Source organism: Lontra canadensis, unplaced genomic scaffold, assembly GCF_010015895.1.
Source record: "Lontra canadensis isolate GAN:19392208 unplaced genomic scaffold, GSC_riverotter_1.0 scaffold2, whole genome shotgun sequence".
Taxonomy (NCBI): domain Eukaryota; kingdom Metazoa; phylum Chordata; class Mammalia; order Carnivora; family Mustelidae; genus Lontra; species Lontra canadensis.
This window is the reverse complement of record NW_022630996.1, coordinates 67,240,068-67,265,556: the sequence shown is the minus strand read 5'-3', so window position 1 is coordinate 67,265,556 and position 25,489 is coordinate 67,240,068. Positions and strand designations below refer to the sequence as shown.

Genomic DNA, 25,489 nt, shown 5'->3' with positions numbered 1-25,489 from the left:
TTCATGGAAGAGGAGTGTTTAGACTGAACCGTGTCTCCTCCAAAATTCCTGTGTTGAAGCCCTAACCCCTGCTGTGACTCTGGAGATAAGACCTTTACAGACGTAACTGAAGTTAAATGAGGTAATTAGAGTGTGCCATGTGTGCACATGTGTAGAGAAAAAGCCGCATGAGGACAGTGAGAAGCCAAGGAGAGAGGTCCTGGGAGAATCCAAATCTGCCTACCCCTTGATCTCATAGTTGCAGCCTCCAAAACTATGAGAAAGTAAATTTCTGTTGTTGAAGCCTCCTGGTCTGTGGTACTTTGTTGTGATAGCCCTAAGAGACTGATACAAAGAGGAGCTTGAGCTACATTTTGAAGGATGGATAGGGGCCATTTCTCTTTGGGACACCAAGGGAAATGACCTTGGTGAAGATCACTATCCAAGGGTCTGGTTCAGAAAGGCGCTCCACAGACGTGATGGATAAAAGGCACCAAAAAAAGTTGGAATACACCCAGCTTGTTGAATTAAAGTGTAGAAGGGAGAATTGACCACAGATAGAGTATGGGTGTGTCCTTGGGGACTTGTGTGCCATTATGTCGGGTGGGGAGAGGTGACTGTGGAGGATCTTGATATCCAGGGAGAGAAAATTTGTATTTGGTACAGTAGAAAATCTGGGGCTTACATTTGGGTTTTGGTAAAGAGTCAATTTTAGGTTAGGGAGAGTATGATCTGTGGCAGATATGGGAAGAGCAAGGTGTGGTTTCAAAAACTATAAGAAGGGAAAAAAGCCAGAGTTTGGTGATAGCCTGGGTATTACTTGGGAAGAACTGGGAGTTAAAGTTGAACGATTAATGAGGTAATGAGACTGAGAGGTATCCAAACAGTTCTTCATTCTTGGGGTTACATGGGGATTGGAATGTGTTAGCAACTGAGGTATAGTGTTCTTCTACCCCTACTTCTTTCAAATACTTTAAAAGACAAGAATTCTCTTTTCTTTCCAAAAAGCTTTATTATTATCAATTAAGCTCTCTCCTTTCACCTGATACCATAAACTTACTATGTGTGAAAATCCCAGGGATGATTGAGGTGCCCTTAATGGCCCACAGAATCCTAGGGTGTTTCTTTTTTTTAAGATGTGCTGGTTCTCTGGGAACAGTAACACCATCTGCCTCGTGTACTACTTAAATACGGTTGCTCAGATGGTTTTTGTCTATAAAATAGTGTTTGTTTTTTTCTCACTGTTGGAATTATACATGTTTATTTTAGAAATTTGGATACTAGAGAAATATAAACAAAAAATTTAATTCATAGTCCTACTGATTATCTATAGCTATAGTTAATATTTGGAGAATCAAACAATAAATGGTTTTGTTTCCTTCTTTTCAGTTAATGGATGTGATTATTCAATATGTTAATATTGGTATTATTGGTAACAGTACATTTTTTTTTTTTAGAGTCCCTTGTGATTTTCTCTGGGAGTTCCTAGAGTAACATAGGAAATTGTGATTTTTTTTTCCCCTAAAAAATTTTCATAGGTGGTATTTTCAGTAGTTAGCAAAGATTGAGTTTTGCTCTAAAAAGATATGGAGACGTCTATGAAATTATGTTTGGCAAATTAGAACTGAAATATTATTTTTGAAGTATGTATTTCAGATAGGATTAAAAAGGTTGTTTTTTTTTTTAGATTTAGATACCTTCCTTGTAAATAGCTGATATCCATCTTATTATTTTACTCTTAAATTGAACATATTTTTCCCTCTTTTTTAATGTACAAAGTTTAATTTTAAAGGAGCCCATCATATAATATAGAGTAAAATGGATGAAGTGCAGTCTTCTTGGAAATGAACTATTTAGCCACTTGAGTAAACCAGAAAGGTAGGGTACTTGCCCTCTGGGGTGAGGTAGTACTTTACTTCAGATGGGTGAATGCTTGGCTTCTAAGAAGGTGTGGATTTTACTTTTTTCCTTTACGCTCCAAGCTGAACCTGTTTTCTAATTTACGATATTATAAACCTTTTTGAATCATCATAAGAAATGCTTATTGTCTGATTGCTGTGGCTGAATAGTAAGTACCTTTCATCTTTTTGATTGCAGTTGACTCATGTTGATCAGGCGAGCTTCCAGGTTGATGCCTTTGGAACATCCTTCATTCTTGACGTCGTGCTAAACCAGTAAGTCCTTGTTGAGCTGCATTCCCTTTGGTCAGATACACATTCAATCCACTTTTATAACCTTTTGTAAAGTTCTGTTTTCTTATGATACTTTACTTCATCTTCCTGTATCAATTCGATAACTACATTTAAAACTTTTGTATCTATTGTAAGTTATAAAGTCTGTCAAATAACAGGAAATGGATATCCATTTGAAACTGAACAGCTGTAACAGATTTAAGAAGGTAATGTGGAGGTCAAGGCTTACTCTAATATTTTGCATAAGAATATATCTGACCTAAGTTCTTCTGAATGCAATAAATTGTAAAAATAATATTTTGGGTATTAAAATGTCTTTCTTTAGAACAGCAGATGTGTGACCCCTAATAATGGCATTAGGTGCATTGATTTGGGAGTCAGTTTCTTTGAGGTTTAGGGTACTGTAATTATTTTGTAAATATGATGTAATTTTGGAAATTTTTTTTTCAGTTTCGTTAGACACCCTTCAAGTGTTCATTAGCCACGTGTGGCTAGTGGTTACTTTATGGGATAAGGCAGAACATTTCCATCACTGCAAAAGGTTCTGTTGAGCAATACTGGTTTAGAATTCTTTTGGGGAATAGGCATATATGACCTGTTAAGATTATTGAGCTAGGTCAGTCAGTATTTGGAAAGAGAATTCACATCTTCCCTTTAGATTCCAGACCATGTCCAATGGATTAATTTAATAATTAGTCTTACTAGTATCCTAGTTTTTGTGGACTATTTTTTTACAAAATGTTACAATTCCATTTTTTATGTTAATATTTAAGCCATGTATTAGTTCATTTTTTATCTTTTTTTTACATTTTATGTATTTATTTATTTGAGAGAGGGAGAGAGTGGGGGAGGGGCAGGCAGAGAGAGGGAGGCAGAGGATCTCAAGCAAGAGACACCCTGAGTGTAGAGCGCAGAGCCCTTGCGAGATTCGATCTCACAGCCTGGATATCATGACCTGAGCCAAAACCAGGAGTCGGTCGCTTAACTGACTGAGCCACCCAGGCACTCCTAGTTTATTTTTTAATTAAGTTGTCTCATAGATATCTTTTGTAAGTATGTCTCCCCTCTCTTCATATTTTTGTAGTTCACAAACAATTTAAATACTGAAACACATTGTTTTAGGTGGAAGGTGACTTTTTGGGTGATCCATTAATCCATTAATTAATCATCAATTAATGATTAATGATCATTAATAGGAGTTGTTTGTTCTTTGAACATGTACATTTCTAAAATGTAACATAAATTAAAAAAAAAAAGTAACATGGGGTACCTGGGTGGCTCAGTCCTTCAGGTGGCCTACTCTTGATTTCGGCTCTGGTCATGATCTTGGGGTCATGGAATTGAGCCCTGCATCCAGCTCCATGCTTGGTGGGGAGTTGGCTTGGAGTTCTTTCTCTCCCTCTTCCTTGCCACCGCCCCCCCCCCCGTTCATGCATGCACACTCACACACACACTCTCTCTCTCTCTTTAAAGTAGATAAATAAATCTTTTAAAAAAGAAAGAAAATGGGGGTGCCTGGATGGCTCAGTGGGTTAAAGTCTCTGCCTTCGGCTCAGGTCATGGTCCCAGTGTCCTGGGATCGAGCCCCACATCGGGCTCTCTGCTCAGCAGGGAACCTGCCTCCTCCTCCTCTCTCTCTCTCTGCCTGCCTCTCTGCCTACTTGTGATCTCTATCTGTCAAATAAATAAATAAAATCTAAAAAAAAAAAAGTAACATTAACTATATTTCTATGCTCATTAAAATATAATTTATTGCTTGTTTTTAAAATTAATGGTTTAGAACATATATAATTAAATGCTTTGTACCACACACTATTTAATCTAATTTCATAGAGCATAAGATTGTGTTAGTATGATTTGTATCTTATATTCCTGCTTGATGTAAATACCCTAAAACTTACATGTTAAGTGACTCATTGTGGTTATTCAGCAAATTTGATGTTATAAAGTTTTTAAAAACTAATTATAAACGAATGCATGCTCCTTAGAAAAGTAATGACAAAGTAGCAAAAACAGTCTCACAAATTGTACCACATAGGATTGCCCTGTTTTATTTTTTATTTTTATGTTTTTTGAGAGAAAGAGAGTGTGTGCAAGCAGGAGGGCAGAGAGGTGCAGTGGGAGAGGTGGGGAGAGAATCTTAAACAGGTTCCTTGACGAGTGCAGAGCAACTGTAGGGCTTGATCTCCACACTGAGATCATGACCCTGAGATCATGACCTGAACTGAAATCAAGAGTCGGACACTTAACCTACTGAGCATGCAGGGACCCCAGATTGCCCTATTTTACACTGTAACCCTCTCTGCCCTCATTCCCTTATCAACCCTACTACCTATGCTCCCCTACTTCATTTTTAAGACAATATTCATTGCCATTTAATATGGGTTGACTCGTATGAAATCGCCATTTTTGCAGGTCAAAAAGTTCAAATACCAGCACTGTCTTAGGGTCAATTAATATTTCTATATTTTAATTACTTATTTTGTTTATTACCTTTTTCCTCCCACTAGAATGTAAGCATCTTGAGGGCAGAGATTTTCTTTCCTTCCTTGCTGTCTTTTCCTTCCTCTGCTGGGCAGAATATGTACTAAATTCCAGGCTGGGAAGCCATATAAACTTAGAGACCTTAGAAAGGCTGGAATCCACCAGGACACAGAGAAGGCAGATAAGGATGGAGGCTGTCAACTGGGGAGAAGGCAAACAGCAAAAAAGAAACAGAGGATAAGTATTTGGGACTATCTTCCAAAAACTGAGCATCTATATTTAGGTATGACTTGGGAAGTCAGATTCCTAGGTTTTTAGTTCATTGACTCTTTCCTATCCCTCCTTTATTATTTTTTGCATTTTTAAAAACTTTTATTTATTTTTTAAATTTCTTTTCAGTGTTCCAGAATTCATTGTTTATGCACGACACCCAGTGTCCCGTACAATATATGCCCTCCATAATACCCAGCACCAGGCTCACCCAACCTCCCACCCCCCTCCCCTCCAAAACCCCCAGTTAGTTCCTCAGAGACCACAGTCTTTCATGGTTCATCTCCCCCTCCAATTTCTCCCAACTCCCTTCTCTCCATCTCCCTATATACTCCGTGTTATTCCTTATGCTCCACAAATAAGTGAAACCATATGATAATTGACTCACTCTGCTTGACTTATTTCACTCAGCATAATCTCCTCATGTCCCGTCCATGTTGATACAAAAGTTGGGTATTCATCCTTTCTGATGGAGGCATAATACTCTATAGTATATGTGGACCACATCTTTATCCATTCGTCCATTGAAGGGCATCTTGGTTCTTTCCACAGTTTGGCGACTGTGGCCATTACTGCTGTGAACATTGGGGTACAGATGGCCCTTCTTTTCACTACATCTGTATCTTTGGGGTAAATACCCAGTAGTGCAATTGCAGGGTCATAGGGTAGCTCCATCTTTAATTTCCTAAGGAATCTACACACTGTTTTCCAAAGTGGCTGCACCAACTTGCATTCCTTCCAGCAGTATAAGAGGGTTCCCCTTTCTCCACATCCTCTCTGACACTTGTTGTTTACTGTCTTGTTAATTTTGGCCATTCTAACTGGTATAATGTGGTGTCTCAATGTGTTTTTGGTTTGAATCTCCCTGATGGCCACTGATGATGAACATTTTTTCATGTCTGTTGGCCATTTGTATGTCTTCATTGGAGAAGTGTCTGTTCATGTCTTCTGCCCATTTTTTGACATGATTATCTGTTTTGTGTATTTTGAGTTTTAATTTTATTTAATTTTTTCAACAGGAGAGAAGTCAAATTTAGTAGCATAAGTAGGGGAAGTACACACTTGGAAATTCCCTCCCATCCTTCCTTTAAATCACTATTCCTGTGGATAGCCCAGCCTTGGTTTCTGGTTCCTGACATTTGGAAAACCTTGATTTTCAGTTCTCAAAAAAGAAAGGATATTTATTCATGTCAGTTATACCCTAAACCACCTCATTCCTTTGGAGAAATCTCTCCGCAAAACATTCTGTTCCTAAGGAGAAACACATATGGGCCATACTTATCAGAGCATGGATACTCTGGAATACTAAGGGTAGAGCAGAATTTCTTTCGAGATACTGGCAAAAACCTTCCATTGGGCATTTTCCCTCTTACTGTAGCAGAGATTTTGAAATGCAAGAAGTGCAGAGTATATATTTATATAAAGTACAGAGTATAAAATAATAACATAAATGGAAGTTCTTGGGCTAAGGAATATCCAATGGTTTGGGTTTGTTGTTGTCTGTCTGTTTTGGTTTTTGCCTAGGATCTTTATTACACATAGGTGGCAGATAGCTGATTTCTTTAAGCTTTAAGAACCAGGATGATTTGATAAAAAGATTTTTTAAAAAATTTTTGTGAGAAATGTTTTTATTTCATGGTTCCAGTTTACATATTGTCTTGGGGTTGTGTTGGTTAAGGAGCAAGAAGGTTAAAAATCGAATATACTCTTTTTTTATTTTTTTAAGATTTTATTTATTTGATAGAGAGAGAGCACAAGCAGGGAGAGCTTCAGGCAGATGGAGAGGGAGAAGCAGACTCCCCACTGAACAGGGAACCCAAAGTGGGACTTGATCCCAAGACCCTGGGATCATGACCTGAACCGAAAGCAGACCTTTAACCATCTGAGCCACCCAGGCACCCTTGAATATACTCTTTTTAAAAGCTATTTTTCTTATGAAGCAATTCTAGGGCTGTGGAACTGATAGAGGGTTTGTCTGTTTGTTTGTTTGTCTTTTTGTTTTTAAACTGGAGGCAGATAAAGTAGGTCTATGTGTAGCTGGATTCCAGTTGCAGAATGGATCCAGTAATATACATTTCAGATTGAAATGGAAGGAAAGGTATCATTACATAATATTCCTTCTGAATGTTCAGTACACAAAGTTATCTATAACCATATTATATAAGTTCAACCTATGGGTTGTAATTTCTACAGAAGGCAGATAAAGAATATGGAATGTTCACACATGAAAAGCACAGCCAATTCCTGTTTTGCCAAGTGATTTTTAGTTCTTTCATGAGGTCACATAGTTGTGAAATTTCACTGTTTAATAAATATATTTAAAAAACCCAAACTTATGGCCTGGCCTGGTCAAACTAGACCAAGGCCATACTGGACCTTTTCAGAGATCAGTGACTGGTATTACACTTTATTGTGAAACATTCCAGAGAAAGAGAAATGAAGATGTTTTATACTATATATATATACACACACACACACACACACACACACATATACACATATATACTATATATGTAATAACATATATAATACATATACATATATATATATATAATGTATATATAATTGGAGCAATTCTTTTCCTGTAAATCTCTCTCCCATTCTTCAAAAAGTGGACAACTACACTGCTCAGATAATGAAAAAATTTCCTTTCACTGCTCCTTGATCCTTTTACACAAAACTACATACATGTGGATATACCCATACCCCTATATACTCATCCCCACACATCCCAAAAAGAAGCAGATACTCCACATGATTATGAAACATATAATTAGGAAGATAGGACCCACCTTTTATAGCCTGTTTTGGGGAAGGCAGTCTGTGATACAGCTCCCAGATTTAGATGATTCTGCTCCTAAATTTTGATTGTATTTTACACATTCTCTCCTTATTATAATAACAATAAAAATAGTTTATCTAGCTTAGGATCCTTATATCAGTGTCTTTTTTCCCTTTTTCACAGTGAGGGATAGGAAGGGCAGCTGTCAGCAGATGGGGTTGCCCTGCCAGACAGGAGGTGGTATGGAGGTAGGATTGGGGTAGGGAGAGAGGGAGAAGCAGGAACAAGATCAGACAAGAAGCATCCAAATTCTGTTCAACTGGGCAAGTCCAATTTTGTCTTCTGTCATTTAGCAGAATCATTTGCTAATTAGTCACCTCTTGATTGCTTTGCACTAGCACTCTTGAATTTGCTGGAAAAGTAGAAATTACAGGGGGCACAAGATAGTGTGTGACTCCAACTGGAATTGGAATTTAGGTCTGGAAGTCTCATTTCCTTAACTGTTCTATTTACCATGTGGATAAAAATAAATGATGGGGATAAGATTATAATTAAATGATGATGTTATATGATGATAATAAATAACATAATATGTCTTTCACTGTTAATAAATCTGTAACTTAATATCTTACTGTTCAACTAAATTCATTATGGCAAATATTCGTTTTTATATATACATTTAATGCAAAATTATTCCATAGAAGATAAATCTGTATTGAATGGTCCTTGCCAATAAGGGTCCTTACCTTCATCTTATAAACATACCATATATGTGTTTGAACATATGTTTTACACATGCATATGTATGTGTATGTATATGATGTATACGTACACATACATGTGTACACACAACCATATGTACACACATATATATAAATTTCTAAGCCTCTAGTAAGTGCTAAGAGTTATTCTAGCCTGTGAGGACTTGAGAAACAAGGAAGGAATCACCCTACTCTCAGCGAGCCTGTGTTCTAGTCAGAAAATGTGTTAACAAATAAATTTCAGAAGGTGACAGTGCCATTAATAGTAAGTGCCTGGTTTAGAGGTGAGGGTGCTATTGGAGCAGGGGTCAGAGACAGGCTATCCCTGAAGGGATGACATTTGAACTGAAGGGGCTCCCAGGCAGAGAGAACAGCAAGTGTCAAGGCTGTGAGGCAGGAACGAGCTTAGTGTGTTTGAAAGCTAGGAAGGTGGCATGTGAGGCTGGAACAGGGTGAGTCCAAGGTAGTTTTTAAATGAGGTTGGAAAGGTGGCAGGACCCAGATCATGTAGGGCCTCAATGGCCACAGAAAAGACTTTGGATGATAGTCCAAGCAGAGGCTGCTGGTTTCCCCACACCGTATTTTATAGTGTTTATTCCTTTCTCCTTTCCTCACTGACTTATCCTGCATTCATCATACTTAGTTATTGTATATTTTAATATCTTCCCAAAGCAATCTCTTCTGAAGATTTATTCATTAATTATTTGGCCTGGTACCACCATACTGTTTATTGTACCTTTATAAGTGTTTTAATATCTAGCATGGAAAACTCTTTCATTATTAGTTTTCTTTTGTAAAATTTCTTAGAAATTTTTGCCTTTTCTAACATGGAAATTTAGAATAACTTTGTCATTCTCCTTTTGAAATTTTAATTGGACTGTCACTACACCTTATTTTAATTTGGGAAAAGTACATGTTTTTATAGATAACTGAGTCTTTCCATCCAACACCATTGTGTATTTTTTTTTCTTTTAAATTTTTAAAACATCTATGGGACACCTGGGTGGCTTAGTCGGATAAGTGTCTGGCTTTGGCTTGGGTCGTGATTCTAGGGTCCTGGCATTGAGTCCCACATTGGGATCCTTACTCAGCAGGGACCCTGCTTCTCCCTCGCCTGCTGCTCCTCCTGCTTGTGCTCTCTCTTGATCTCTCTCTCTGTCAAACAGATAAATAAAATCTTTCTTTTTAAAAGATTTTATTTATTTATTTGACAGAGAGAGAGATCACAGGTAGGTAGAGGGGCAGGCAGAGAGAAAGGGGGAAGCAGGCTCCCTGCTGAGCAGAGAGCCCGATGTGGGGCTTGATCCCAGGACCCTGAGATCATGACCTGAACCGAAGGCGGAGACTTTACCCACTGAGCTTCCCAGGTGCCCCAGAAAAATAAAATCTTTAAAAAAATAAATTTTAGCATCTATTTTCTCTCTCAGTAAAATTAAGTAATACTTTGGTTTTTGTTTGTTTTTTTAATATTTTATTTATTTATTTAACAGAGAGAGAGAGAGAGATCACAAGTAGGCAGAGAGGCAGGCAGAGAGAGAAGGGGAAGCAGGCTCCCTGCTGAGCAGAGAGCCTGATGCGGGGCTCAATCCCAGGACTCCCAGATCATGACCTGAGCCGAAGGCAGAGGCTTTAACCCACTGAGCCACCCAGGCGCTCCTGTACTTTGTTTTTTGTAGGTCCTGAACATTTCATGTGGAAACTTCTCATGGGAATTGTAGTTTTTGTTGCTACTGTGGACATTTTTCTATGTTTTATAATTTAGTTATTGATGATATATAGTAAAGTCATTGATTTGTGTTGAGCCTTATTCATTTCCTTAATAATGCTAGTGGTTTTTCTTTGTTGGTATTGGGTTTTCTAGTTTGGCAGTAACAAGACTAGAAAATCATGAAAACATCCTTTTTTTTTTTCCCCAAAGTGATACTTCGTGTTACTGTTGTCCACCTTGAAGCTTTTTCTAGAAGTTCCTGAACTCTATTACTTGGTGAAAATTGCACTTTTGTCTTGTTCTTTTGGTAATAGGCATATCTCTAGTATTCACTGTTAAGTAGAATGTTGATTATTGATTTTTGAGAGCTGGTCTTTATCATGATAAAGCAATATCCCAAATCTTGTTTAATAATTTTTGTTGTTGTTTTTAAGGGAATGAGTATTAGATTTTATTGGATTCCTTTCTAGTCAAATTGAGTGAACATACTGATTTTCTTATTTGACAGCTTTGTCATGTTGCATAATTCATCATAGTAGCCCATATGTTGCTGGCCTTTCTAGTTGTGACTACAGAATGGAATTATATCTCCTGTTTTTATCTAAATTATTATGGCATAAGACTTTGCTGGCTTTTTTGCTCTAAGTTACCTCCATCTCCAAGTGTGTCCCTCAACTATTTATCACACTTATTGTTGTCTTTTACCTTGCCTCTCCATTTCTACCTCTGACAGATCCCCTGCAGTAGCCTCATGATAGCTGCTGGGCACGGCTGCCCTCTACCAGTGATGGCTGCTCACATTGGCCAGAAGTGGTCATTCCAAGAACCCACAGGCCCTTCTTGTGTAGGGTTGGTGCCACCAGTGAGGGCACAGACATAGCCTCTGCTCAGAGACAGGCAGAGAAAAGGGCACATTTTTTTCTTTCTTTCTCTGATCCAAGGCAGTTGTCATTCTCTTTTAGCATGAAAAGCAGTGGGGACATCCATTCTCAGAAAGTGAAATTGGACCGCTACTCTCAGAGTTATGATCTGACTGACTGCCACAGCTTGATAGTATCTTTGTCAAAGTATGGCTTATTCAACTTTAAACAACAGTATTCCGTGTCTGATGACTAACATCCAGAACACCAAGTACATTTCCTTGTCACAGTCTCTCCTCCTGCATGAGGTGAGGAATAAATTAGGATTATAATCACCCTCTTGTATTAGCTCCGGCTCCTAATTTTCCCTGGTCCAGTGCTTAGACAAGGATAGACGGTTTTCAGGAATGGGGCGGGCTGAAAAACATCAAACATGTTGTGACACAGCTCTGCAATTAACACCTTGATCAGAGTGTAATTGCTTTTCTCTATTGGTTTAAACCTTTGGAAGAGTTCACAGAACTGCCAGGATCTACTAGGGGGATCTCTTCCCCTAAAAAGGGAGGGTTGCCCAGTTGCAAATTCTACTTTTTATTTTAGAATGTGACACCTGATTGTAAGGTTGCTTCTGGTTTTGAATTTTAAGATCCAGTCTATTTAGGTACCCCATTACTAGCTACTGAAATAGATAGAATTTTTATATCAGCAATAATAAATAAGATTATATCACAGTTAAAAAGCTATATAAAATGAATTCTTTTTACTTACAATAAAATTCCTTGAAACATTATCTCCTGGACTGTACGAGTCACATATGTTTTTTAGTGTGCTTATGTCCATAGTGTCCATATGTATTTAGTGTCCTGATTTTGAAGAGTCCAGCAACCTTTTTAAGAGATAAGTCTTTGATAAATAATAATTTCTGATGGATATTGATATGTTCATCTACTTGTTTTGGAGCCAACTTTGGAAGAGTATATTTTCCCAAAAAATTGTCCACATCATGCGGTGTTTGAGTTTGACTGGTGTATATTTACGTGTGCTTTTTAGAAAATAACGTCCAAAATTTCTACTGTACCTATTGGTATATCCTTTTTCTCGGAGCTACTTTTATTTGTGCTTATCAGGTGTAACCTCAAGTATACAAAATTTTGGGAACATATTTACTACATAAATTAAACAACATGATTTAAAAAAAAAAGATTTATCCATTTATTTTAGAGAGCCAGAGAGAGAGTGTGTGTGTGTGGGGGGGGGGCGGGGGGAAGGGCCAGAGGGAGAGGGTGAGAATCGCAAGCAGAGGATGGAGCCCAGTGCAGGGCTCTGTCTGACTCTGACCTGAGCCAAAGCCAAGAGTTGGACCCTCAATTGACTGAGCCACCCAGGTTCCCCTAAATGACATGATTTTTTAAAAAACAATTTCATTGAGGTATTTTCCATGTCATAAAATTCACTCCTTTCAAGTGTACAAGTTAATGGATTTTTTTTTTTTTTTAGTAACTTTACTGAGTGGTGCAACCATCACCATAAATCAGTTTTAAAACACTTTCTAGTTCTCTACTAATATCCCTCATTCTTATTTAAACTTAATCCCCATTCCTGTCTCTAGTGATTGGCCAGGCAATCATTGATCTACTTTTTTATAATTCTAAATCTGCCTTTTCTGGCCATTTCATATAAAGGAAACACACACTATGCATTCTTCAGTCTGGCTTCCTTTATTTGATGTTTTGAAGTTCATCCGTGATGTCACATGTGTCCACAGTTCATTCCTTTTTAGTATTAAAAGTATTATTTCATTTATAGATATATTGTGTCTATCCATTCACCTGATGATGGGCATGCAGGTTGTTTTTGGCAATTATGAATAATGTTGCTATGAACATTCACATGGAAGCCTTTTGTGGATTTAAATTTTCTTTAGTTTCATGTTTAATTGTTTTGAGAAATGCTAAACTGTTTTCCAAAGTAGACTTTTGGCTTTTTTTTTTTTTTTAAGATTTTATTTATTTATTTGACAGAGAGAGAGATCACAAGTAGGCAGAGAGGTAGGCAGAGAGAGTGGGGAAGCAGGCTCCCTGCTGAGCAGAGAGCCTGATGTGGGGCTTGATCCCAGGACCCTGAGATCATGACCTGAGCTGAAGACAGAGGCCTAACCCACTGAGCCACCCAGGTATCCCTGACTTTTGACTTTTTTAATGTACAGTAACAGCTGTTTTTTTTAATAAGTTCTATTTTGCAAGAGGGGTGGTGTCAGGTATAAATAGTTGCTAAGCTTTCTGGATTTCAGTTCCATATCCATTGCAAGTCAGGAAAGAGCTCCATACTTCTCATGGTTATGATTTCATGCTCTTTGATTCATAATAAAACTCTACCTTTGAAATACATATTGAACTGTGGACACTTTTTAAGGGATAAGATTCTACCATTAATACTTTACATAGGAATTTTATGTAGACCACACACATTTCTTATACCACAGCTGAGTCATATCTGATTTCTTCTCTTTTGTTCTAAGTTGAAAAATGGTAGTTTTAAACTGTGACTTCTTTATTTTTTTTAAGATTTTATTTATTTATTTATTTGACAGATCACAAGTAGGCAGAGAGGCAGACAGAGAGAGAGGGGGAAGCAGGCTCCCTGCTGAGCAGAGAGCCCAATGCAGAGTTCGATTCCGGGACCCCGGGATCATGACCTGAGCCGAAAGGCAGAGCCTTTAACCCACTGAGCTACCCAGGCGCCCCTAAACTGTGACTTCTAACATTAGACTTTATAACTTTCTTTCACAGGTGGAAGGTCTCCTGGGCTTAGCCCAGAATGGCTTTGATTGTTAGTTGGACACACCTTGACAGCAAAGCCCACTGCACGAGAATGGGTGGGTGAGTGGAGTAAAGGGGGCATTGGATATGCCCCCCCAAGAGCCAGAAAGTGATCCAGTGCTAAAGCTGAGACCTTGGAAATTGTTTTGAAGGGGGCATATGGAAGGAATTCTAGAGGCAAAGGGACCCCGTGGGCTGGAGCCTTTTAAAGGCACCCAAACTCATGGGTGAAGAGAAAGCTGTGCAAGGCTCAATTTAGTCCTTTTTTCTTTTTTATTAACATATAGTGTATTATTTGCCCCAGGGGTACAGGTCTGTGAATCATCAGGCTTACACATTTCACAGCACTCACCATAGCACATACCCTCTCCAATGTCCATAACCCAGCCACCCTATCCCTACCCTCGACCTCCCAGCAATCATCAGTTTGTTTCATGAAATTAAGAGTGTCTTATGGTTTGTCTCCCTCCCAATCCCATCTGGTTTCATTTTTTCATTCCCTTTCCCCCACAACTCCCCTCCCTGCCTCCCAAATTTCTCATATCAGAGAGATAATATGATAATTGTCTTTCTCTGATTGACTTATTTTGCTCAGCATAATACCCTCTAGTTCCATCCACGTCGTTGCAAATGGCAAGATTTCGTTTCTTTTGATGGTTGTATGGTATTCCATTGTATATGTATACCACTTCTTCTTTATCTATTCATCTGTTGTTGGACATCTAGGTTCTTTCCATAGTTTGGCTGTTGTGTACATTGCTGCTATAAACATTCAGGTGCGTGTGCTCCTTCGGATCACTACATTTGTATGTTTAGGGTAAATACCCAGTAGTGCGATTGCAGGGTCATAGGGTAGCTCTATTTTCAACTTTTTGAGGAACCTCCATACTGTTTTCCAGAGTGGCTGCACCAGCTTGCATTCACACCAACAGTGTAAGAGGGTTCCCCTTTCTCCGCATCCTCCCCAACATCTGTCGTTTCCTGACTTGTTAATTTTAGCCATTCTGACTGGTGTGGTATCTCATTGTGGTTTTGATTTGTATTTCCCTAATGCCGAGTGATGTGGAACACTTTTTCATATGTCTCTTGGCCATCTGGATGTCTTCTTTGCAGAAATGTCTGTTCATGTCTTCTGCCCATTTCTTGATTGGATAATTTGTTCTTTGGCTGTTGAGTTTGATAAGTTCTTTATAGATTTTGGATACAGCCCTTTATCTGATACGACATTTGCAAATAATTTCTCCCATTCTGCCCCTTTGGTTTTGTTGACTGTTTCCTTTGCTGTGCAAAAGCTTTTGATCTTGATGAAGTCCCAATAGTTCATTTTTGCCCTTGCTTCCCTTGCTTTTTGTGATGCTTCTAGGAAGAAGTCGTGCGGCTGAGTAGAAGAGGTTGCTGCCTGTGTTCTCCTCAAGGATTTTGATGGATTCCTGTCTCATATTGAGGTCTTTCATCCATTTTGAGTCTATTTTTGTGTGTGGTGTAAGGAAATGGTTCAGTTTCATTCTTCTGAATGTGGCTGTCTAATTTTCCCAACACCATTTGTTGAAGAGACTGTCTTTTTTCAGTTAGCAATAATCGCACCTCAGATAAACCTCATTGGCTACGATACTGCCACTGCGCAAAGCTGAGACTGTCTTTTTTCCATTGGACATTCTTTCTTGCTTTGCCGAAGATTAGTTGACCATAGACTTGAGGGTCTATTACTGGGCTCTCAGTTCTGCTCCATTGATCTATGTGTCTGTTTTTGTGCCAGTACCATACTGTCTTGATGATTACAGCTTTGTAATAGAGCTTGAAGTCCGGCATTGTGATGCCACCAACTTTGGCTTTCTTTTTCAACAGTCCTCTGCTATTCAGGGTCTTTTCTGTTTCCATATAAATTTTAGGATTATTTGTTCCATTTCTTTGAGAAAAATTGATGGTATTTTGATAAGGATTGCATTAAATGTGTAGATTGCTTTAGGTAACATAGACATTTTCACAGCATTTGTTCTTCTAATCCATGAAATGGAATGTCTTCCTGAATTTCTTTCATGAATGTTTTATAGTTTTCTGAGTACAGATTCTTTGCCTCTTTGTTTAGGTTTATTCCTAGGTATCTTATGGTTTGGGGTACGATTGTAAATGGGATCAACTCTTTAATTTCTCTTTCTTCTGTCTTGCTTCAACTTCGTCCTTTTGTAAGAATGGATCAGAGCTGAGCAGACAGGGGTCAGGTCTATATATGCCTACATATTACTGGTCTATTTAAGCTTTCTGCATTGTGGTTTGTTTTTAAAAGTACAGCCTTACTGAAGATTCAATGTCTTTCATCTGATTGTTTAATATGACCTTGAGATGTTTTTAATATTACCTGCTCTTTTTAATAGGGGGATCTCAAGATTTCAACACATTTTTGAGAATATTATTTAAATTGTAGATAGAATAATTACAGAATTATTCAGTATAACCAATACTATTTATGGCCCTTAGTTTCTCAAGGGAATTAACCATATAAGTGCTATTTTTATAGTTAAATTGATTACTGTATATTTCTCTATTACAGATTTATGTAATTTGCTCAATATAGTAAATACTTTTAATGTGCAATAATGGAACTTGTAATAAATGTTTTTGCATAATTGTATAGCAACTCTTTCGAGTTTTTACAGTGATTAGGAGACATACTAAAGATTAAATTATCACAGCTCACTGCTGTTTTTCTCCCAGTTGCCAAATTATTGAACTTTGCTAAATTATCTAGCAGTGATAGTGGTATATAGTCCAACTACGGGGAACTTTCCAGGCACAACAAATTGGGTTCCTAGACATATTTAATATAAATGTAAATTTATGATATGGCTGTTAAAATGTTGGGTGAACAAAATCTTTGCAAGGTGAAAGATTCAGTTTGAGTAACTGGACACTTGTTCTATAATAGCAATATTTGTTTTATGTAAAGACAGTGTTTAAGGGTGAGGTATAAGGTATGTGCTTACCCCCAGGTGGTGCCATCTGCCTAGAGATGGCTTATTTGTTCTTGGTCTCTGAAATATTTTTCTCATACGTGCAAAAAATATATATCAATTTTATCAGTCACTGTGAATATGTGTGTATTTTCTCAGGCTTCAGCTGTTGGACTAAGTCCTCAGCCAGTGAGATCTGATGTGGAAGGTTGTGCTGTAGACCCTTGTCCCATGAGTGTTGACTATAACCATTCTCAGGGAGTGTGGCCATGTTATTCTTTGGCGGTTCTTTTCTTTAGTCTAAAACTGAACAGTTTTGACCTCGAATGGTGTAGAAGTGATAGTGCTAGGTGTGCTATCCAAGGAACAAAGACAGGTTAATAGCCTTATAGAGGCTTAAAAGGCCTTTCCTGGAAACTGGTAGAGGATAAAGATCAGCTTGAGCTTCCTTCCAGAAAATGGCCCCAGAATCGTAGGATAAGAAAGCACAGGCAGCAAGGGATGTGGTGTGATGATAGGAAAGGGTCATGAGTACTCTTGTAGCAAGGTGGCTGGTTGCAGTCAGAGGAACAGTCACTGGGAAGAACTGTGGGTGCCTGTTATAAAGCTAGGGGATTTGGAGAGAAAGGCTGTGGTGTTAGAAGGTGGAAGAAGGTCTGTCCGTACTGTATCCTCCAAACTGAGAAGGCACTTTGAGACTGAAAAATGAAGGAAACCACTCCATACCGTTTACACAGTTTTATTCAGGGTAACTAACTTAGTGACAGGCGGAAATTGGATGAATGGATGATCCATGTAGTATGCAGCTATCCTCCTCCTAGCCCAGACCTTAATCCTCTGCTTTTATAGAGCAAGGGGTGTGGTGGTGACGTCATAGTCTGGTTATCTAACATTGTGCCGGAAAATCTAACTAGTTAGCTACATTGGGGTCCTTTGCATGCCATTCATCTCTGCTAGTTGCCCAAGTGGAACCATCTGTGCACCACTTCAGGGAAGATCAGAATACACCTTTCCGCATCCTGGTCAGGGCATACGTTAGCTTCCATGGACCCGGAACACACAGTCCTGAGGGAGGTCACTGTCGCCCAGGCATGAACAAGACGGAGAGCCAAAGATGGAGTCAGTGTTACTAGCTCGAATCAGCTGTCACTGGACCACCCTTCTGTGCGGACTATTCTGGAATAACCCTGTGTGGGACCTTTTGCTGGGCTGTGTCCCTCGCTTTCACAAGAAAATTAGAAACATGTGGTGTAGGATACATATTAGATTAGTGTGTATGGCAGGGTGTTTACATATGAATCCCATATTTAATTCAGGTAATTTTTATATATTTTGTTTTAAGAAAACCCTCTGGTAACATACTGTGATCATTAGCCCACGTAAACTTCAAATTTATCCAGGTCAGATGTGTTGGAGAGGTGAGACCAATAGAAGCATAGGCAGTCTCTCTGGAGGTTATTCTGTGTGCTGCCTTGCTCTTCTAAAAATTTTTAGGATTTTTAAAAAAATTTTTAAGTAATCTCTACATCCTTTGTAGCCATGGTTGAAACAGCAGATGGGCCTCTTCAATTCACAAACATACGTATCACTCTCCAGGAAACATAATAAAATAGGTAGAAATAATAAATAAAATAAAATAAAATAAAATAAAATAAAAGAAGTTACAGATAACTTCTTTTCAGTCCTAGCCTAGAGAATTTAGCTTCCCTGGTCTATTCTTTTAAAAGAGAAACTATTGTGCAAAAACAAAAATGGAAGATTTGCCCTAAAATAAATCCATTTATTATATTCTCTCTGCTTATGTCCCAAGGGAAGAATTAGCAAATGAGTGATTAATCCTGCTCTTTGCTTATGCTTTATTTCCAGAGTCAAAAATTAAAAACAGTCGAGCTTTACACCTTAACCAGATGCATTTCCACATGAGATTTTTTTTTTTAATTTTTATTTATTTGAAACACAGAGAGAGAGAGAGAGAGAGCACAAGTATACAGAGAGGCAGGCATAGAGAGAGAGGAGAAAGCAGGCTCCCCGCTGAGCAGAGAGCCCGATGCGGGCCTCGATCCCAGGACCCTGAGATCATGACCTGAGCCGAAGGCAGAGGCTTAACCCACTGAGCCACCCAGGCGCCCTCCACATGAGATTTTATGTTTGGTTCTTTAAGGTAAAGTATATGATGTAGGATATTTCAGTGAACTTAGACCGTCAGGCTTTCATTATGAACGGGCTCTTTAATCAAAACATCTTGGGGCGCCTGGGTGGCTCAGTGGGTTGAGCCGCTGCCTTCGGCTCGGGTCATGATCTCGGGGTCCTGGGATCGAGTCTCGCATCGGGCTCTCTGCTCAGCGGGGAGCCTGCTTCCCTCTCTCTCTCTCTGCCTGCCTCTCTACTTGTGATCTCTCTCTGTCAAATCAATAAATAAAATATTAAAAAAAAAATCAAAACATCTTTTGGACAAAAAACAAGAGTTATGGGACATTTGCATGTCTATTAAATAGAAACAGATGGAAAGCTTAAATAACTCATTTTTTTTCAGTGCATATATAAAAAACACCTAAAGTTGGGAGTGCCTGGGTGGCTCAGTTGTTAAGCATCTGCCTTCAGCTCAGGTTATGATCCCAGGGTCCTGGAATCGAGTCCCCCATCAGGCTCTCTGCTCAGTTGGGGAAGCCTGCTTCTCTCTCTGCCTGCTGCTGTCCCTGCTTGTGCTCTTCCTCTGTCTCTGACAAATGAATAAATAAAACCCATAAAAAAAAATCACCTAGTGTGAACTTTATTTAAATCACCATGTGTTTCATAATCACTCACACATACACATATATCACCTTTTCCATATATGACTTACTCCTATGTGAGTGGGTATTTCCACAAGCTCTAGAGCTGAGATTATTCTTATCATGTATAAAACAATTATTCTATTCAGTTTTGTGTTTTATGAGCCTTACTAATTTTATGAAACATGAATAAGAAATCAGTATGGTATGCCTCATAATTTCTTTTGTTTATTTATATGTTTTTTAATTTTTATTTTAAATAGGTTCCATGCTCAACATGGGGCTTAAAGTCACAACCCTGAAATGGAGTCACATGCTCTACAGACTTTAATTAGTTAATTATTTAATTAATTAATTTTGGTTAAAAATTTTTTTTTAGGATTTTTAAAAAATATTTTTAAGTAATCTCTACACCCAATATGTCTCAAACTCATAACCCCGAGATCAAGAGTTGCAAGCTCTACTGACTCAGCCAGTCATGTGCCCCTGTTTTTATTTAAACACGTCACAGGGTGTTGGGACTCATTCTGCTTTCTGTGGTGTAGATGGATAAAATTGGGCAGCTAAATTTTTCAGTCCCATGTTCCTCCTAAATAAAAGAAGTAACTAAGTAATAAGTTGACGTGCAGACACAAAGTAGCAAACTGTCCTAAATATTTGTTGTTGGGGGGGTTGTGTGTATGTGTATGTGTGTGTGTTTTTTAATAAACAGGTGAAATTTTCCAACCAAGCATGTGCCATTCAACTTTGTCAAACAGTTGTATAAAGCAGCAAAACAAGGGGGTGGTGGGTGGAATGATTGTTGTATACACTCTAAATTGCTTTGCATGGTCTCAGAGATAATTGGTGTAAGAATCTTGACTTTTCTTATATTTGGAAACCAAATAAAAATGGAAATAATTTTTTTTAACCATAACTGAAAAAAAAAACAACTTGTATTTAAATACAAGTTAGTTAACATACAGTGTAATATTAGTTTTAGCTGTAGTTAAATCAGGATATAGTGATTCAACACTTCCATACATCACCTGGGATTCTTACATAACTGATTCTTAATCCTAACTCATTTTTGCCAGTGATTAGTTAAAAAAGAAAAGAGGAAAGAAAAGAAAGTTGACATAAAGAATTTAAATTTAACTAAAGTAACATCTATTGTTATAGCTAGAGGGCCAATATGGACTGGGCACAATCTTTTAAACAGTTTATATTTATAACACTGTATGGTGATAATTCTTAATCCTTTGTTTGGCCTGGAGCACTCTAAGGTCCTGAAATCTCTTCAGAAATAGAACTCAAGAGGTTCCTCAGTTGGTTAAGCTTTTCTGCCTTGGGCTCTCAGGTCATGATCCCAGAGACCAAGCTTCAAGCCCTGCTCAGGCTTCCTGTTGCTCAGCAGGGAGTCTGCTTCTCACACTGCCCTTCATTCTGCTCCTGCTCTCTCTCTCTCAGATAAATAAATCTTAAAGAAAGAAACAGAACCTCAAAAAATCAGACTGTTTTATGTTTAAGTATCAGTGTATTTAAATACAGTATTATACCCCTTTACATGCTACTTCCTGGTAATAGAAAACTAATTACATTTATTTTTCTCTGCTGGTATTATTGTCAGAGATAATACCTCCTTTTAAAAAATGAACTTTTGGGGCGCCTGGGTGGCTCAGTGAGTTAAAGCCTCTGCCTTCGGCTCAGGTCATGATCCCAGGGTCCTGGGATGGAGCCCTGCATCGGGTTCTCTGCTCAGCAGGGAGCCTGCTCAGCAGGGAGCCTGCTTCCCCCTCTCTCTGTGCCCGCCTCTCTGCCTACTTGTGATCTCTGTCTGTCAAATAAATAAATAAAATCTTTAAAAAAAATGAACTTTCTATTTCAATCAATGCATCAGTATTGATTTTTACTTGTAGATGTGACTTGAAGCTTGAAAGTGTTAGAATTTGTTTTATACTGTTTGCTCATTTATTCACTTATTTGTTCATTCACTGATATGTCCGTCCAGCATATATAGAGCACTTACTACTTGCTGGGCACTGTTAGATTTGGGGATAGAGAAATGAGAAGGTAAGGATCCTAGTCTCAAGAACGTGACAGATAAGATTGGGTATAGACGCAGACAGGGGTGGACAGTGTATGAAAGGACATGACACAGGTATGGACAGCGACAGTGGTAGTGTGACAAAACTGTATTGAACAGAAGAATATCGTTTGCTGGAGATATTTATTGGTAATTTTTCTGCAGACACCAATCCTTGTTGGCTAGTTTCATGTTTTTTACACTGTGACTGATTAAAACTTTTATTTAAGAGCTTTTAAAATATTGACATGTAATACATATACTAGAATAGTCCAAATATGTATATGAACAATTAAACAATATTATAAAGAGAATACCAGTTTAACCACACCTAGGTAAGGAATGTTATCAGTGCTCTCCAATCCTATAGCATACTCTCTCCTTACCCACCACTAGAAACAACTGCCCTGACTTTTCTGAGAATGATTTCAGTGATTTTCTTTATAGTTTTATCACCACTTTATGCATCCCTAAACACAAAGGTACATATCTCTCTCTTTTTAAAAAAAAAAATGTAAATGTAGGATGGACTTGTGCATTTTTATTTATCTAATGTTTACGTTCAGTTATAGTTATTATTCTTTGTGAGGCTCAAATTGTCCCAAAGTTGGCTAACAGGAGCCCTTTTATTTTGGCTCCTATGTCCTTATGATATGACCCCATTAATTTTTAAGGGCTCCTTTGTATCCTGGGACAAGAAGAAAGCTTTCTTATCTGTGGGACTACCAGGTTCATTTTAACTTTAGAACAGATTTCTGTTTTTTTATGGTGACTGGTTTATGGACTGATACTTATCTTCATTTTGCTGTTTTGATTGTATGTCATCATCATCTTATGACCCAGAAAAGCCAAAGACTGAGAGCTATCACTTATTCTTATTTTTAACCAAATATTCAACCACCTAATTCAATGACAAAAGCATTTCAATGGTGTGTCTCTGGGGAGGATTGCCTTACACGTAATAATTAAATAAAGCAAAGCAAAGAATCCCAGATACAGCTTTTTTCATATTGTCATGGTAGTTAATCACATGGTGGGTTGAAGTGTCAGGATTTTGAAGAAACATCGGAGTTCTAAGGGACTAAGTTCTTAGTATCCTCAAGGTTGAAATAGTCAATTAAAAAGGAACTACATTTGTTTCCTGACCCAAAGTGAAATTCTTAATGTCTTTTTCTCTTCCAACCAAAAGAGATTTAATTAGAGATCTGTGCACCCTAATCAGTTTTAACTCAGATCAAAGAATGGTCTTAACTGTTCAGGGTACCTTTGACCATGTGGGGGAAACAAGTGACCTACCCAGTGATGGACAGTGCAGGATGTTCAGAGCTGTTCTAGTGATATCACCTCACGGAGAAAATGAACAGTCTTCCCAGAAAGGGCTTCTGTGAAAGTTTCACAGAAATTTTTCATGAGTTTTAAGCTGTGCAATAGGGATTATGTAAAGGAGAGAAAAGGAGAACAGTGATGTGATTTGCTGATGTGAAAGTCCTCCGGGCAGAGTTGCATCAAATTCAGGGCTCCGAGGAGAGCTAGGAGGCCAAGCTGCTTTGTTAAGAGTGGGGCTTGACTGAGGTGAGATTTCCCACACTAAGGGCTGTGGATGTGATCTGATTGGTAAGAGGACTGTCAGGTTTTTACATGATAGAATCTGAAAGTCAGTACTTGAAAGAAAACTTTGATGGTAGTATGGAAACTTGATTAATTATGAAAACAAAAACCTGGTATGTTTTGAGCTAACTCAATAAGAAGTTTCCTTGTATTAGTGGTTTTGATTTTCAGAGTAATTCCTGACTCTCCTAGGTCATATTACTTTTTAGGTCTACCATAGGTGGTGATTTTACTTACTGTACTGTGAAATGGTTTTCCTATGGCACATTTTGATAATGCGTTAGTTAGGATGCTTTGGGCTAAAAGTGAAAGAAAAAAAAAAGTCAAAGATTTGCATAGTTGAAGATTATCTTACATAACTATACATCTAAAGGCTGGGAAGCCCCAACCCTGCAACCCTGTGACTCTGGCTTTGTTGCTTTGCCATTATTCTCGTGGACAGAAAAGACAAAAAGACGCCCTCATCGTCTTTCTCACTCTAGGGAACCAGGAAACATTTTTACTGAAACTTCCAAAGTCTTCTTGGCCAGGATTGGGTCAAACTTTTTGCTAACCCAGTCTTTGGCAAAGGTAAAGGTATCTCTGTGATTAGTTGATACTAATTAGGATCACTCTAGAGGTAAGGTAAGGTGAGTTCACCTTTACCTATCATATGGGAGAAGGTATGTTATCTGACTCATTTGGGGTTCTGTTAGCTAGGGGCATATGGGGTAGATTTTGGAGAGATAGCCATCAGGGTCTGCCAAAGAATTCTTTGTTGAAGGTGACCTTCAAAGAATAGATTGCTCTGCTGTTGTAATACTGCTGCTGAGTTCATTCCAATGACTTGCTGAAATGAGAACCGTCCAATCTAAATGCACACCCTTTTGTACTTGATCCAAGAAGAGGAGCTCCCTTTTTCGAAAAGTAATACGTCACATGACAGTAAAACCTCGAAATCCTTACTGAATTTTATTCTTTGGTTTTGGTAATCCCATGTATATCTTATTATTCATACCCACTGAGACCTTGTAATAAATTGCTTTAATTTTTTCTCATTTTAGTAACTTTTTCCTAAGAAGCTGAGTAATCAGATTAGAGGTATTGAATGTCAGGTTGCCCAAGAATAGTTACAGGTATGCTGTGAAATTTAGCCCTCCGGCTGCCAGGTTCTGCCCCAACCTGAGCCAATAGGAAAGTCAGGATGCCTCAGGCGTTTACAGTCTTGCTTTGCCCCTTCCACTGCCTTACCAGTCACATGGAATATGTCCTGCCCCTGTTGGGTGATCATATACCTACCTTGGACCTGTTAGTCACCTGTTCGCCAATAAATTAGTCCATGATTCTGTGTTGGCTTGTTCTAGTCCCATTCTTTGTCCATGCATGTAACTTTTTTATAGGTGTTCGTGCCTCTGGGGTTACTCAAAGGACTGAGTCTAAATATTGTTATTTCAGACCAGCTAGCAAGACAGGGAACGATTTTGAGCACTGTGATATCTCTTGAATTTTACTGCACAAAAAGCATGATATGCACCGAACTAGCCCAATTCAAAGGATAGTTAGAGCCCATGAACCCCAATGTACACCAGACCTCACTGAGAGATTCCAAGCACTCATACAATAATCATTTAGAGGAAAAACAGAAAACCATTTTAATAATGGAGGCTTCTAAGTTTTCTGATATACAGTAACATATTTTTTAAAAAGATTTTATTTATTTAACAGAGAGAAATCACAAGAGGGGCAGGCAGGGATAGGGGGAAAACAGGCTTTCTGCTTAGCAGAAAGTCTGACATAGGGCTTGATCCTAGGACCCTGAGATCATGAACTGAGCCGAAGGCAGAGGCTTCACCCAGTGAGCCACCCAGGCGCCCCTACAATAACATATTTAAAAACTCCTCTTTTTACAAAAAATTTTTGAGTAGTTTTTTATTAATTAAAGTCAATTTCATAATGAAAATTGTTGTCATTCTTAAGCCAGACTTTGTGAAGTTCAAGTATCTCTTGCCACTTGGGTAATCTTTTTTTTTTTTTTTTAAGATTTTATTTATTTATTTGATAGAGAGAGATCACAAGTAGGTAGAGAGGCAGGCAGAGAGAGAGGGGGAAGCAGGCTCCCTGCTGAGCATAGAGCCCGATGTGGGTCTAGATCGCATGACCCTGAGACCATGACCTGAGCTGAAGACAGAGGCTTAACCCACTGAGCAACCCAGGCACCCCAACCACTTGGGTAATCTTTTGGCCCCATTTACTTTCTGCCTCT

The 25,489-nt window shown here is 38.4% G+C and overlaps 1 protein-coding gene and 1 pseudogene across 11 annotated transcripts in view; one reads left to right on the top strand and one right to left on the bottom strand.

Annotated features, from left to right (window-relative positions):
* ADAM22 (ADAM metallopeptidase domain 22) overlaps positions 1-25,489 on the top strand; it is a 217,999-nt gene that overhangs the window by 31,854 nt on the left and 160,656 nt on the right. For all 11 annotated transcript variants that reach the window (XM_032875808.1, XM_032875798.1, XM_032875790.1 and 8 more), the window contains exon 3: positions 2,077-2,153. In XM_032875808.1, the coding sequence (XP_032731699.1) occupies positions 2,077-2,153 (77 nt within the window). The remainder of the gene's footprint in view (positions 1-2,076; positions 2,154-25,489) is intronic.
* Positions 15,359-15,484, bottom strand: LOC116879023 (annotated as a pseudogene).